The sequence below is a fragment of the Ovis aries genome, chromosome X, assembly GCF_016772045.2.
Source record: "Ovis aries strain OAR_USU_Benz2616 breed Rambouillet chromosome X, ARS-UI_Ramb_v3.0, whole genome shotgun sequence".
NCBI classification, from domain to species: Eukaryota; Metazoa; Chordata; class Mammalia; order Artiodactyla; family Bovidae; genus Ovis; species Ovis aries.
Window position 1 is genome coordinate 127,049,918 of NC_056080.1, and position 14,239 is coordinate 127,064,156.

Genomic DNA, 14,239 nt, shown 5'->3' on the forward strand with positions numbered 1-14,239 from the left:
TGATAGCTCTGCTTATAGATTGTTAATGTGCTATGCTAATAATTTCCCTTCTTGCACACAGAGCAGCTCTTCATCCCAACTTCTGTCTTTCCACAACTTCTATGTTCCCATTAGTGGTACCACACTTATAGTCATCTGAAATTGCAAAACTTGAAAATTGTCTCATTCCTTCATTTGCAATACCTCTTATAATCGTCCCTTCCTCTTCTTGGTATTAAGTTCTCGTTATCTCATGTCTAGCTTATCAAATACCTATATGCTTGTTGGGATGGATGGGTGGATGAATGACAACAATTTCCTAAGTAGTTTTACATCTCCTACCTCTGGACTTCTCCCACTCAAATCCGCTAGGAATACTGCTGCCAAGTTTATATCTGTAAAGTGCTGATTCCCTCATGTTACTCCCCTAGTCCAAAGCCACAAATGGTTTCTACTGAACAGAGAAACACTCTACTGAAACTCCTCAGACTGGAATTCAAAAGTCTCCAGACATAGACACAACCAACCTCTCTAACCTGGCCTTATCTCATACTCTTCCTAATGAAAACCAAACACTAAAACAACAGTTTCTCTCACTGTCCCCACAAAAAGTATATTCATTTCTACTGCCAACATTTTGCCCATGTTGCCTTTTTTTCTGGGATACTCTTCTTGTCTATGTACTCACATCCCACCCAACTTTCAGTGTTCAATATAAGCCCTAATTCTTTCACTAAGCTTTCTCTTGACCCCTACGGTATGTCATTGCTGGTTAGATTATATATTTCCTTCCATTGATGTTTTTACTGTTTCTGCGATTCATGGGGTCGTAAAGAGTCGGACACGACTGAGCGACTGAACTGAACTGAACTGAATCCATTATAAGCCTTTGGATACTAAGGAAGGAGAATAATCCTTTTCAGTGTTTCTCAATCTGCCTAGCATAGTGTAGTACTCCACAAGAGACTAATATACACACTCACAGAGAAAAGGGCCTTCCCCATAACCAGGAGGGTTTTTCTTAGATCTGTCTCCTCTTTCCACCTCGTCACCTTGAAGAATTACCAAAAAAGAAGACAGATACCAGGTCTTGTAAAAATGTATTTGTTTTAAAATGTACTTTTGTGAATTGATATAATAGTACAAGTTAAAAATTGATCATTCACGACTCTTAAAGCCAAGTCAGTATTTCAGTCCAAGTCAGTATTCCTCTTAAGGTTGTGAAGAATTTTTTTCAACCTTTTATTTTGTATTAGGGTATATCCAATTAACAAACAGTAGTTTCAGGTGAACAGCGAAGGAACTCAGCCATATATATATACATATCCATTTTCCCCTAAACTCCCCTCCCATCCAGGCTGCCACATAATATTGAGCAGAGATCCCTGTGCTATACAGTAGGTCCTTGTTGGTTTTCCATTTTAAATATAACAGTGTGTATATGTCCATCCCAAACTCCCTATCCCTTCCCCTCATCTTTCCCTACAGCAAGATTGTGAGGAATTTTATCAAACAAAATACGCTTCCTTTTAGAAGTCTTGGTGTCAGCTACAATTTTGCTTCCACCTTTGTTCCCAGAGACATTACTCATGGTCATTCCACTGCCCCTCTGCCAACTGGATCTTCACTCTAGGTCAACCTGTTTGGCAGGCAACTAGGTTTTAAACTGAGTTATATTAACATGGTACCTATAAACTTACATACACTCAAATTTGGGTATTATCAATATTCAAACTGCTTGAAAACAGGCTGAGTCAATGGAAGGAAGCCCATGGGACCATTTCTGTCCCAAACTTCACTACCCCTGGGCCTGGAAAGTTCTCACGAATCTAGTGATCTAAAAAAGCTATATAGCCTGGGAGATGCCTTATGCAGAAAATATTCTTGTTGAAGTACCAAGACTTTCCAAAAAGTGACTTCAATTAAGAGCATTAGCTTTCTTTTTCTCTCTATGGCCACCAAATATAACTCCTCGAACCAAGCTTTCTTTCTACACAGATTTAAAAACACTTCACCTGTGGGCCCTAAACATTTGCAATTGTGGACATGACTGTTGCCATGGAAGATGAAGATGCCATTCCTAAACGTACACTCACTCCAGCCAATTGTGGCTCAGGCTAGGACACATTGCCAGGAAAGGGAATGTAGTCATTGAAGCTTTTCAACCTAATAGTGTGAATTATTACAAACCCTAGGCAAAGAGACAACTAGCTGTTTCCAGAGAGGCTCTGATCCAGATGCTCATAGTAATCAATCACCCAGGTTATCACTGCAGTGGCTACTGTGTGGATGCCAGTTTTCTCCACTCTATCCAGACAATTTGATCAGTGGGCTACAGACAAGACTTTCCTTGGGCCTCAAAGAACTTCCATCCCGGTTTAATTTTCTTCTTTACTTGATTGGTCTAGGTGACTGCTGCTGCAAGGAGGAGGTTGGGAAAAAAGACTTAGACACAGAGGGAGGTGAGACCTAGCTAGGTCTAGAGGTTCTCAAATGCCGATGGTGGCAACCCTCCCCCCCTTCCTTTTTGTTCACTTTATCTCAGATATTCACAATGGCCTGAGCACCACACTGGAGGCCTGAGTTGGGGAGGGGTGATCCTAAGGCTGGGGTACAAAGGCTCATGCTGACACTGCTTCAAAGGCTCCTTAGCACACCTCTTCTGGGAGGGAGGACAGAAGAAGTGGGCACGCAATCTCTGCAAGCGGCTGGGCACCTTCATCATGCATGTTGATGGCTTCGCTCATCTCTGCCTTGAGTATCTTCATTTATGAACGTAACTGAGGCCATGACTTGCCTTGGGAGTTACCTAAAAGGATCCACACATCTGATATTTATTCATTTGACCTGGAATCAACTGAGATGTTAGAATCTTGATAACCAGAACTGCTTTTTGATTCTGAAGATGGGTTTTGGCATTAATGGGCAAATTCTGAATAAGTATGTCATTTGTTGCACTTGTGAAATAGAACATGGGTAAAGCTGGTTTCTGCTTTGTTGGGGAGAAGGCTCTGAATTGATGTAAAGTAAGAGAGCCAGATGTATGACTTGAAGTCCTTATCTTCTTGCCATTTTGACCCTCTGCTTGCAATACACAAATGTGGTGTGTTGTATAGGACTGGTCTAAGGCAAAAGGGAAGCATGCCCTTGATTCCTTCTGGCATCTACTCATCTTCCATTTTCTCATTATTTTTCCTTCCCTGTAACCTTTCCAGATGCCTGTCCTCAGCCCCATCCTCTAAAGGTTTTGTTTTCCTCTGGTGATCACAAGTGAAAATCATCTATAAAATTGATATGATAAATTGAGGATAGGTGGTTTCATGTTTGGACCTGGCCCAGAGATATTTATTTATCTTTTGCCCAGTTTGTTTTTGAAGCCATAAAGCAATGGAACTACATGATACATTAAAGTCAATTAACTATTGAAATAGTTGGGGCAGGAGAGTTTTCTCCAGGGTCCCTCTCAGAATACCACATAGGGAGGCAGTTCTTCAGCCTAGTCCAAAGCTGAGGGCAGGACTGGCAGCCCTCTCCCCATGAAGCATCTCATCCATCATGAGATGCTTACTCATAGGGCATCTTTCTGCAGTAGGGAAATAGCTCTCTGAAAGAGCACCATCATTTCAGCACCTGGCAGGATGGAGATGGGTATAACCAGCTGTGGAGGAAGATCAGGCTTGTGGCTATCTTTCCACCTGTGAAAATGTAACTATAGGAGCTTGAAGTCTAGAAGGCAGAAAGCTGCTGCCAAGGCTACAAAATATGTCACTAACCTGAATGAGGTAGAATCTGGGGGATGGCCTCAAGGGAGCTCTTCTGAATACTCCTCCTTAAGTAAGATACTAAAAAACTAGTATTCATGGAGCACATACCAGGGTGCCCAGCACTGTGCTAAGTGCTATTAGCACTATTCCATATAATCCTCACAAGTACCATATGAGATAAGTAGCTCCCATTTTACACATGAGGCTCAGAGAGGTTGAGTATCTTGCTCATACAACTAGTCAGTAGTAGAACTACAATACAAGCTCAGCTCTGTCTGGCTTCAGAGCCCAACCTCTTAACCAATACATTATACTGTTGAATTCCCAGTTTTGATTTAGGACTTAGAACAGGTGGGCTAAAAATGCCATCAAGCTTTTGTATTAGAAAGTGAAAGCGAGACTCTCGGGGAGGAATGCCAGCCAGTTGAATAAGCTGTCTGAATCACAGGTTGTATACATATCTTTAAGAGATGTAATTTGTGATTTAAGTACAGACAAAAGCTATAGCAGTTTCTTGGAACTGTGGGCTCTGTGACTTAAAGTAGATCTCTGGGAATTGTTTTAATGAATAGGCAAGACTAATTTTAATTAGCAATTATTTATAAATGGCCTCTGAAGGAGCCAACTAACAATTCGTTCACTGGTATTTTATTAAACCTCCCCTCTGTGATCGTAGACTTTTTATTTGCACTGTGAGTGAGTGAGGAAGAATTTGCTAGGGGAAGGGCTATGTGCATCAATTTCAATGTCTTGAATACTGAAATTGACGACCCCTTCTCCCAGTAGCAGAGTCGACAGTTTCAAATGAGGAGCTGAGCAAAAGATCACCATCTGTCATGATCAAGAAAGTGGACTTCAGTGTTTGCTTGGTGCAGACATATGGGTCCATCTGACCAAGGATAATGGATAGGTTTCAGTAGATCCTAAATGACGAGTGTCAAAAGAACCCAGTGGTTTGGGAAAAGCCTCATTCCAAGAAAAGAGCAGTCATGTGAACTTGAGGGGTCTTGTCTTCAAACCCTCCAATTTAGTCATGTGGACATAATAATAACTAACCCTAAGCATGCATTCTAGGGAGGGGCTCCACCTGAGGGCAGGGTGAATGGGCAACTGCTGTTTGCTGCTGTTCCTACGCAACAGGAGACTTTGTTAGAATGTGGTGTCCCCGCACTAGGACACTAGGGGCATTCTTATCCATGAGAAATTGCACTAGGAGTAACTCCCAAGAGCTTCTGAAGCCAAGATTTTTCTGCATGGGCTCCCAGCTTCTGGGTGGAAAGAATAACTTAGCTGTTGCATTCAATGGAATGGAAGTAAAGGAGCATGCTAGGGGGAAGTCATCCCTGACTCGATCGGTTCAGCTGCTTACATGTTACCATTTACAGGTATCACCTTGCCTTGTATTATTCCTGGACCATACGGTCCATCAGGACTCCCAGGAGCTCCCGGATTCCCAGGTATGGAATGAGGCCAGAAAAAGCCACTGAACACACATGTAAGGGCCATGTACCAAAGTAAGCCAAGGATAGCCCAGTAGCACTGGGGGATCCACGTTCCTCCTGAGAGGGCAGCCTTGAGAATTGAGGAACAGAATGGCTGCTAGAGAGGACTGTGTGGGGAGGGAAGAATAAGAGAGGCCCTCCAAGAGATTAGGTGTTTTTCTTTTTTGACTGTACTGCCTGGCGTGTGGGATCCTAGTTCCCCAACCAGGGAACAAACTTTCACTCTTGGCATGAAAGCACCGAGTCATAACCATTGGACTCCAGGGAATTCCTAAGACTAGGATTCTTGAATGGACATCACAGATCACAGCCACACCAACGTTCCTTTCCCCTTACCACTCACATTTCGGTTTTTAGGCCCTAAAGGGGCCCGTGGCCTCCCTGGGGCTCCAGGCCAACCTGGATTGCGTGGAAATAAAGGAGACCCCGGAAGTCCAGGATTGGTTCACCTGCCTGAATTGCCAGGTAAGAAAAGGAGCTTCTCCCCCTGCCCCCCGCCTCTCCTGTTGTGTGAGTATGTGTTTGGATTGTGGTAGCCATCCACCCACTGTAGGAAGTTAGGTTTGTGCTCTGGTGTAAGTGGGGTGGTTTTGATTTCATAGTCAGACAAGACAGAGCTTAGAGCTATAGAAGGACAGCGTCTCAGAGCAATAAGGGCCATTTGTGATGAGCTGAGCCAACCCCTTCAGGTTCAGCAGAGGAAACTGTGGCGCATATGGAAAGTGACTCGCCTGAGATCACAAAGTCACTAGTGACAGGGCTAGGACTCTGCCGGGTGATCTGACCGCATGTTCTGTCAGTTGGTCTGACTGCATGTTCTGGCAGTTCCCTGGATCAACTCCTGAAAGCTCAGAGAAAGAGATGCAGATAAGGGAGAGGGAAGTTGGCATATTTCAGACCCTTGGCTGACACCCTGTTGTTCTAACCTGAGCTTCATTGTGCTACAGTGCACCAGCGTTTCTCAAACTGTGTTCCCTCAGCCAGCCACATCAGCATCACCTTGGAACTTCTTAGTAATGCAGTTCCTTGGCCCCTTGGCAGAGTTGCTGATCAGAAGTTTTGTGGCAGGGTGGGGGTATGGGCCCGGCAATCTGGGTTTTCCCAAGCACCCCTGCCCCCGGGGATTCTGATGCATCCTCAGTCTGAGAACCACCTCTGCTCAGCAGTAGGGGGCTCATCAGGTCACATTTCCTTGGGTTTATTGGTGTCTCAGGTCCCTCCACCATCCAGAAAGAGGGAGGCATGAGGACGGGAGTTAGACAACCCCAGAAGAGACCAGGCCTTTGACAGAGGGTCCTGGCTCTAACCTGTGCTCTTCGGCCACTGTAGGAGCCCCAGGAGTGGGTTGCTGAGCTCTGCCCAAGGCCTGGCCTCATTGAGCTAGAACCTCCTCTGGGTCACACATTGCAGTCCCTGCCACTGAGCAAGTCTTCCCAGGACTAGATACCTTTAAGGAAAGCCACACATGACTAATGTGACAACTTTTGTAGTAGTAAAAAAAATCTGTGTCAGAGTCCTCTAACCAAACCTATGACTTCTAAACCGCCATGGCCTTTTCTTTTTGACTCTTCACATTTAGGGTTTCCTGGACCTCATGGGGAGAAGGGCTTGCCTGGGTTTCCTGGGCTCCCTGGAAAAGATGGCTTGCCTGGGAAAGTTGGCAGCCCCGGCTTACCAGGTTCCAAGGGAGCCCCTGGTGACATCCTTGGTGCTGAAAATGGTGCTCCGGGGGAGCAAGGTCTACAGGGACTGCCTGGGGACAGAGGATTTCCTGGAGACTCTGGCCTTCCAGGACTCAAGGGTGACTTTCTTTTCCCCACCTATTTGACAGTCTGCAGAAAGGCTTTCAGTACCTGGTGTAGCTGCATGAATAACTGCATGAATCTGGGGTGATGGATGAACTAGCGGCTTGAAACGAAAAGTCATTGTGTTCTCTCTCTGCCTTTCTTAAATCACCGGAGTCCATTCTCCTGTCTCAGTAATTCCAGAAGTATCTAGAATCCATAGTCAGATTTCTTGCAAAGCCCATAATTAGCAGCAAGGCTGGAGCTGATGAGACAGTGGCCCGTCGGAGGCATCCTGGGACTGGGCTCTTCTGCTGGAAGGTGGTTTGATAGTGGTCCCTGCTATCAATCCAGGCTGTGATCATCTGCCTCTTCCTTTCCTTAGGTTTGCTTGGGAAGTCGGGCTTGCTCGGCCCCAAAGGTGAGCGGGGCAGCCCTGGAATACCAGGCCGCGTGGGTCAGCCAGGCCCCCCAGGCCCTAGTGGTCTATTTGGCATCAAGGGCAAACCCGGCCTCCGCGGACCCCCAGGCTTTCCAGGCATTTCAGGTAGGTCCTTCAGAGGAGCAGCCCCAACTTGACAGACTTAAGCTGGGCCTTGGGGCCCTGGCACCCTGAGGGGCAGTAACAGCAGTGTGACAGGGTCAGAGCCGAGGAGACTGAGTTGTCTAACCTGCGTTTCACATCTCAAGCCCCCCACGGTGCCAGGTTGAAAAAGTTTAGCCTCCAAAAAGTGACCCTCAAATATGAGCACTCCTCGCCCCTCCCCCATGGCCTCCGCCCACCCACCCACAAACCCCGCCCCCACCCACAAACCCTGCCCCCATGCCCTGCCCACCCACCCACAAACCCCGCCCCCACCCACAAACCCTGCCCCACGCCTCGCCCACCCACCCACAAACCCCGCCCCACACCCTGCCCACCCACCCACAAACCCCGCCCCCATGCCCCGACCCTGGCAGCTTGCCTCTTGGGCCAGCAGGTCTGTGAGGACCCAGAGCCAAAGTGCTTTTCACTCCACAGTGGGGCATGACATCCTCTGGTTCCAGCCTAGGGTTTGCAGCTTGCCTTTTTCTCACACCACCCTTTTCACCACTGACTCCTAGCCACGTGACTGAAGTTGAGTTTGTATACAACTATTAATATCTTTTTTAATCCTCTTTGTGATTGTGTGTTTCTGGGGTCTTCACATAGGCTTTCCAGGTGAGCAAACAGCACACAAGCTCACAGACTAACACCCCCACCAGCTTGGCCTCTCAGGGAATTATCTTACTATACATTACAACCTGGTAAGGCCAGGGGGTCCCTGAACTCATACTGTGGGGTTGGCCCCCATTGAATTTCCTTCCCTTGTTGTGGAATCCCCTTCACAGCCTCCCATTAGAATCCTGGGGCTCCCAGCTACATGATGCTTTTCAATCCATAGAAAGCCAAGCCAGCCATTCATTTAGGTCCTTGGGGGCCCAAATACCTCTGTCATCACTGATTTGATCCTTTGATTTTTTAATTTCCTTGCTTTGTACCTGAACATTCCACTTTGGCAGCAGCTCAAGAGGTTAATCCCATTGAGCAACTGAAAGCCCGGTGAAAGAAGTCTCAGAATACCTAGGAGACCAGATGGGCCTTGGGAATTTCTACAATATTTGGCACTAGGGGGTCTTTCAACTCTAATGCCAAGGAACTGGCTGACTAAAATGCTTGCATGAGGGATTAAAAGGGCAGCCCTGATCCATGACTCCCTAGGAGGCTGCAACAATTGTTGGGCTTTAACCTCTACTTCACCGGTTGGCTCAGGAAACAGCCATTGTGGACTGATTCATGCTGGAAGTACCAGGAAACTAGAGTCCACTTGCCACCCTGGCTCCCTAGAGCTCCATTCAGGGGCTAAAGTATGAACCACATTCATAAAGGGAGAAGAGTTGTCATCAGAAGGGGTTTGCTCATCTCCCCTGCCAGCTATAGTGCCATGCTGGTAAAGGTAGCCACTGGTGGGGCACCCTGGGGGATAAGTGCTATGCGTCAACCAACTGAAAACAACTCTGCCTGTTAGCCTGCGTGGCCCATTGTTCAAAGTCTGTTTACAAACCCCAACAAGTCAACCAACCAGAAGCCAGGGGAATGGGCAGTGGCCCAGATCTGGATAGTCTCACTTGACAGCTATCATGTATTTTCTCCTGTGCTGATTCAGGACATCCTGGAAAGAAAGGTCCAAGAGGCGAGATAGGTCTCCCTGCGTCAGCTGGAAAGAGAGGCCTGCCTGGGCTGAAAGGGCTTCCAGGACCACCAGGGCCAATTGGCTTCCTGGGAAACTCAGGCTTGCCAGGGGCTACTGGGTTGCCAGGGCTGCCAGGTCTGAAGGGTAAGTAAAATGATCAAGAAGGCACCAGTGGGTGCCCAACTTGCCTCCTCCCTCCTCTCCTCCTAGGAAAGGGGAATGGGGAGGGAGGTGAGCAGGGCTTCCCTGGTGGCTCAGATGGTAAAAAATCTGCCCGCCAATGCAGGAGGCCCCAGTTCGATCCCTGGGTTGTGACAATCCCCTGGAGGAGGGCATGGCAACCCACTCCAGTATTCTTCCTGGAGAATCCCAGGGACAGAGGAGCCTGGTGGGCTACAGTCCATGGAGTTGCAGAGTCAGACACTGATCAACTAAAACTTTCACAGTAGGAGAAGACAAATGCTAGAGCAGGACTCCCACCCACAGCAAGACACTTTCCCTGCCTGCTGGGTGGAACACTGGGCTGAATAACTTGAGCAGGAAAGCCCAGGACAGCAACAGCCACACCGGGTTTACTTATTTGCATGAACCCTTCATACAGCCTGATGGCTCTCACTTCCTTTGATTATTCTAGTAGACACCAGGAGTTGGGCAGGAAGGGAAGTAACTGGTCCAAGGTCACACAATTGGTTAGCAACAGCACCAGGCTAGAGCTCATCTCTCTGCCTCCTGGGCCTAAGTTTATTTATTCTCTCTGTGCTACACATGAGCTCTAACTTGAAAAATCGTAAGAGGAGTGTCCAGCTCTTCTTTCCTTCCTGGTACTTAGTTCCATGTCCCTATTCAGGGAAGTAGCATAACATGTACTAAGAGCTTGGGGTTTAGAGTTAGAGAAACATGGGTCAGAACCTCTCCTCTGCAACTTTCTAGGTATGTGACTTTGGGTGAGTTAACTAACCTCTCTGAGCATCCATTTCCTTGTATGTCAAACAGGGATAATAATAGAATTTCTTGTTTCTCAACAGGTGAGAAGGGGTCTGTTGGACTGACAGGTTTTCCAGGGATTCCAGGTCTCCCTGGTATTCCTGGAGCAAGTGGATTAAAGGGAATTCCTGGGTCGACAGGAAGAGTGGGGCCATCTGGATGGGCTGGTAGCCCTGGTGAAAAAGGTGAGCTGGGGAACCCAGTTCTGGAATTGCCACCCATGCTTCCCAAGGTGCATTTTATCTACTTTGTCGTTCAGGTGGCTTGTACCAACCTCAGGATTTGAGGTTTCTCAATGAAATCCTTTTAAACCCAGAGACCTCAATCACTCTGCATTACCACAGCATGTTAGGGGCCTTGACACACGTTTCCAGATGCTTAGTGGAGAAGGGTTTTGAGTAGGGTCTAAAATTGTAGGACCTTGGGCTTGTCCAAGAAGAGGGCATGCCCGTTAATGCAAAGTTGGGGAAATAGGGGCAGGAAAGAAGCTGGAAGAACCCAGAAAGGGCCCTGGAGTGGTGCGGGAAGAGCTGATATGACATGCTTACCCTGTGTCTAAGCCCCCCTCACGCGGCCTCATGACCTCCATCCCTGCAGGAGACAGAGGTGACCCAGGCCCCTTTGGGATACCCGGTCATCGACCTCCAATGCTAAACCTCCGCTTCAAAGGAGACAAAGGTTCTCAGGGCTCAGCTGGAGCCGTTGGATTTCCCGGACCCAGAGGTACCTGGGCAGGGAATGGGAAGGAGAAATACCTAAGACAGTTTTCATGACCAAACTTGACTTCTTTACTGAAAAAAGCCCCCACCGTAGAAGAACCCTCAGAGCAGCAGTGTGGGAGGCAGTGGTTGGCGGGGAAGAGCACGGAGGCGCCTTTCCTTGGCCTGAGGAGTATCTGGACTGTGAGACTGCCGGTTTGCACTGCCCCTGTGGAACTCAGTTTTTGAACCACAGGTGGCTGTACCCCTGGAGGGGCCAGGCAGATAGTGGAGGGTGGGCACTGAGTGGCTTTCCCACTGAGGAAGCTGGGGTGGCCCTGGCTGGTACCCCATAAGGCCAAAGGCACCTCCTCCTACCCCCATCCCACCCCAAGCTAACTGTCCCCAAGCTTTCCCTTTGCCTACCTGTGACCCAGGGCACCTACTGCTTGGGGAACAGATTTTCTCTTGCCCAGAGTGTTTCCCCAAGACTTTTGCTTCTTTCCCAGGTGACAAAGGAGAGGCTGGCCACCCCGGGCCACCAGGCTTGCCTGGAGCTCCTGGCTTCCCCAACCTCATCAAGGGACTTAGTGGGAGACCAGGCCCCCCTGGCTCCACAGGACTACGGGGCTTACCTGGCCTGAAGGGACACCCTGGAATCACAGGTTTCCCAGGAATTCGAGGAGAAAGTGTAAGTGGGCCCAGATCTTTGTCTCCCCACCAGGGAACGGCCTTGATAGCAGAGGGATGGGCCCCTATTGCCCACCTTTCTGATCTCAGCCCACTTCCCATGCCCTCCATGAGCTAACCCCAACAAGGCACCTCCGTGAGTTGGCCAGGTCTTCTCACTTGTTCCCGAACATCCCCTCTTCCAGGCCTTTGTTCACACTATCTCCCTCACATGGCAGAGCATCCTCCTTGCAATTGCTGATGACCTGCTGGTCCTTCAGGCCCCAGCCCAGGCACCCGCCCCTCCAGGAGTCCCTGAGTTCCCACCCTGCTGGCACCCTACATCTCACACTGCTTCCACTGATCCTGGTTGGTTCTGCCTGGGTCTGATTTCCTCAATGAGATTGTTAGGACTTGAGAGCAAGCCTTGCTTGCTTTTTGTCTGCATCCCACTGCCAGCATCCCATGTTGATTTTGGCACATTAGAAGAATTCAGTACAGACTATTTGATGTTTTGATTTCAGAAAGATCTTTGTTGCCTCTAGGCAACAACTGGCAAAGAATCAAAGTCAGTTTTTTTCCTGGATTTTTAAAAAGCAGAGTGGTAGGGTAGTTAGCAATGAGACAGGCATAGGCTTGATTCTCCGTTCCATCACTCATTAGCTCTGTGATTTGGGGCATATCACTCCACTTGCTGGAGCCTTGCTCTTCTCATCTGCTCAAAATGGGAATAGAATTCAAACCTTCTTCAGCCCATAGTGAAGGTTAAGGGAGCAAGTATGTATAAAGCAGGTAGCATTGTATTTGGTACATGGCAGACTCTAAATAAATAGTAGCAATAATAGTACTGAAGGGACTAAATAAATTGGATCACAGGACACCTGTATTCCCTGCAGGCACAGTCCCTGTCCTTTAAAAGTATCAGTCCAGCTGATGGAGAGAAAACACACACACATACACACACACCTGAAGAAAATGCAAAAGAAACAATTCTCAACCTGCTGCTTACGTACTAGGAAGGATGCAATCAAAGTGGGAAGGCATTCTGGGAGGGGTCCCAGCTTAAGCAGGGGCTCTGAATGAGTAGATATGGCGATGCACAGAAAACACCAGGTGAAGGGGGGATGTCGTGGTCATGGTCCAGGGAGCTAAGTGACCCAAATCAGACTGCTACCCAAGGTCCTGGGTAGTATGTATCCTTACTGGGTACATCTCAAACCCAAACCATACCAGATGCCAGGAGAGGAACCGGGCCAGTTGCAGCCAACATGCCTGCTTCTCAGACTCAATATGTTGGACATTAGCCAGGGAAGACAGTTTTTCTTGTGAAAATCATGGGAATATTAGACCAAATTCAGACTCCAGTACCTGCCTGCATGCAGCCCGCTACCTAGTGGCAGAAAGACTCCACATTCCTTGCAGAACCTGTGGCAGAGGCCTAGCTCCACATGGGAAGGCCACACTTGTTCTCGTCCATCATGCCTTTGGCATGGGTGGTGATAGCCAACTGTATGTAGAGTAAATCAAGTTCCTGCACTGACTGTTAGGTTCTGTATTTTCTAAGAGATTTACTAGAACATCCACACCTTGATTTCCCATGATACCAGTTTTGTTAGGCACTGGGAAGTTATGAATGATAAGACCAGGGTTAATCTGCAGATCAAACCCTTCCCCTAGTACCATAAATATGCATTTCTCCCCTTGCATATCAATTTCCCCTCTGCAGGATGCCCCCCTCCTCTCCACCCCTGCCACAGAGTATGAAATGGACAGGTCTCAAGCAGTGGCTCAGGGAAGGGAGCGGGAAGAGATGATGGGAAGTCCTGAGTGCTAAGCAGAAATACTAATTTATGTATTGCTTTGAAGGGTTCACAAGGTCTCAGTGGAGCTCCCGGGCTACCAGGAGCATCTGGTCTCCCAGGTTTAAAAGGTAAGGAGCTTACTTCACTCTATAACTGGCTATAGGTTCATCTACCTCACTACAACTGACTCAAATTCATTCCTTTTTATGGGTGAGTAATATTCCATTGTATATAAGTACCACATGTTCTTTATCCATTTATCTGTCAATGGATACCTAGGTTGCTTCCACATCCTGACTATTGTAAATAGTGCTGCAATGAACATGGGGGTACATGTGTCTTTTTCTATTATGGTTTTCTCAGGGTATATGCCCAATATATTAATGCATATATATGGAATCTAGGAAGATGGTATTGATTAACCTATTTGCAGGGCGGGAATAGAGATACAGACGTAGATAACGGACTTGTGGAGACAGCAGGGGAAGGAAAGGGTGGGACGAATTGAGAGAGTAGCAATGAAACATATACATTCAGTTCAGTTCAGTCGCTCAGTCATGTCTGACTCTGCGACCCCATGAATCGCAGCATGCCAGGCCTCCCTGTCCATCACCAACTCCCGGAGTTCACCCAAACTCATGTCCATCGAGTCAGTGATGCCATCCAGCCATCTCATCCTCTGTCGTCCCCTTCTCCTCACCCCCAATCCCTCCCAGCATCAGGGTCTTTTCTAATGAGTCAGCTCTCATCAGGGTCTTTTCTAATGAGTCAGCTCTTTGCACAAGGTGGCCATAGTATTGGCGTTTCAGCTTTAGCATCAGTCCCTCCAATGAACATCCAGGAC

General features: G+C 47.9%; 1 protein-coding gene across 5 annotated transcripts in view; it reads left to right on the forward strand.

Moving 5' to 3' along the window:
- Positions 1 to 14,239, forward strand: part of COL4A6 (collagen type IV alpha 6 chain) — a 349,227-nt gene that overhangs the window by 318,121 nt on the left and 16,867 nt on the right. For 3 of the 5 annotated variants that reach the window (XM_060408094.1, XM_012107575.4, XM_042241786.1), the window contains 10 exons: positions 2,388 to 2,441; positions 5,129 to 5,200; positions 5,603 to 5,710; positions 6,825 to 7,046; positions 7,415 to 7,576; positions 9,216 to 9,386; positions 10,268 to 10,411; positions 10,824 to 10,949; positions 11,434 to 11,615; positions 13,460 to 13,523. In XM_060408094.1, the coding sequence (XP_060264077.1) occupies positions 2,388 to 2,441; positions 5,129 to 5,200; positions 5,603 to 5,710; positions 6,825 to 7,046; positions 7,415 to 7,576; positions 9,216 to 9,386; positions 10,268 to 10,411; positions 10,824 to 10,949; positions 11,434 to 11,615; positions 13,460 to 13,523 (1,305 nt within the window). The remainder of the gene's footprint in view (positions 1 to 2,387; positions 2,442 to 5,128; positions 5,201 to 5,602; positions 5,711 to 6,824; positions 7,047 to 7,414; positions 7,577 to 9,215; positions 9,387 to 10,267; positions 10,412 to 10,823; positions 10,950 to 11,433; positions 11,616 to 13,459; positions 13,524 to 14,239) is intronic. The other 2 variants (XM_060408095.1, XM_004022430.5) reach the window with 1 other exon arrangement.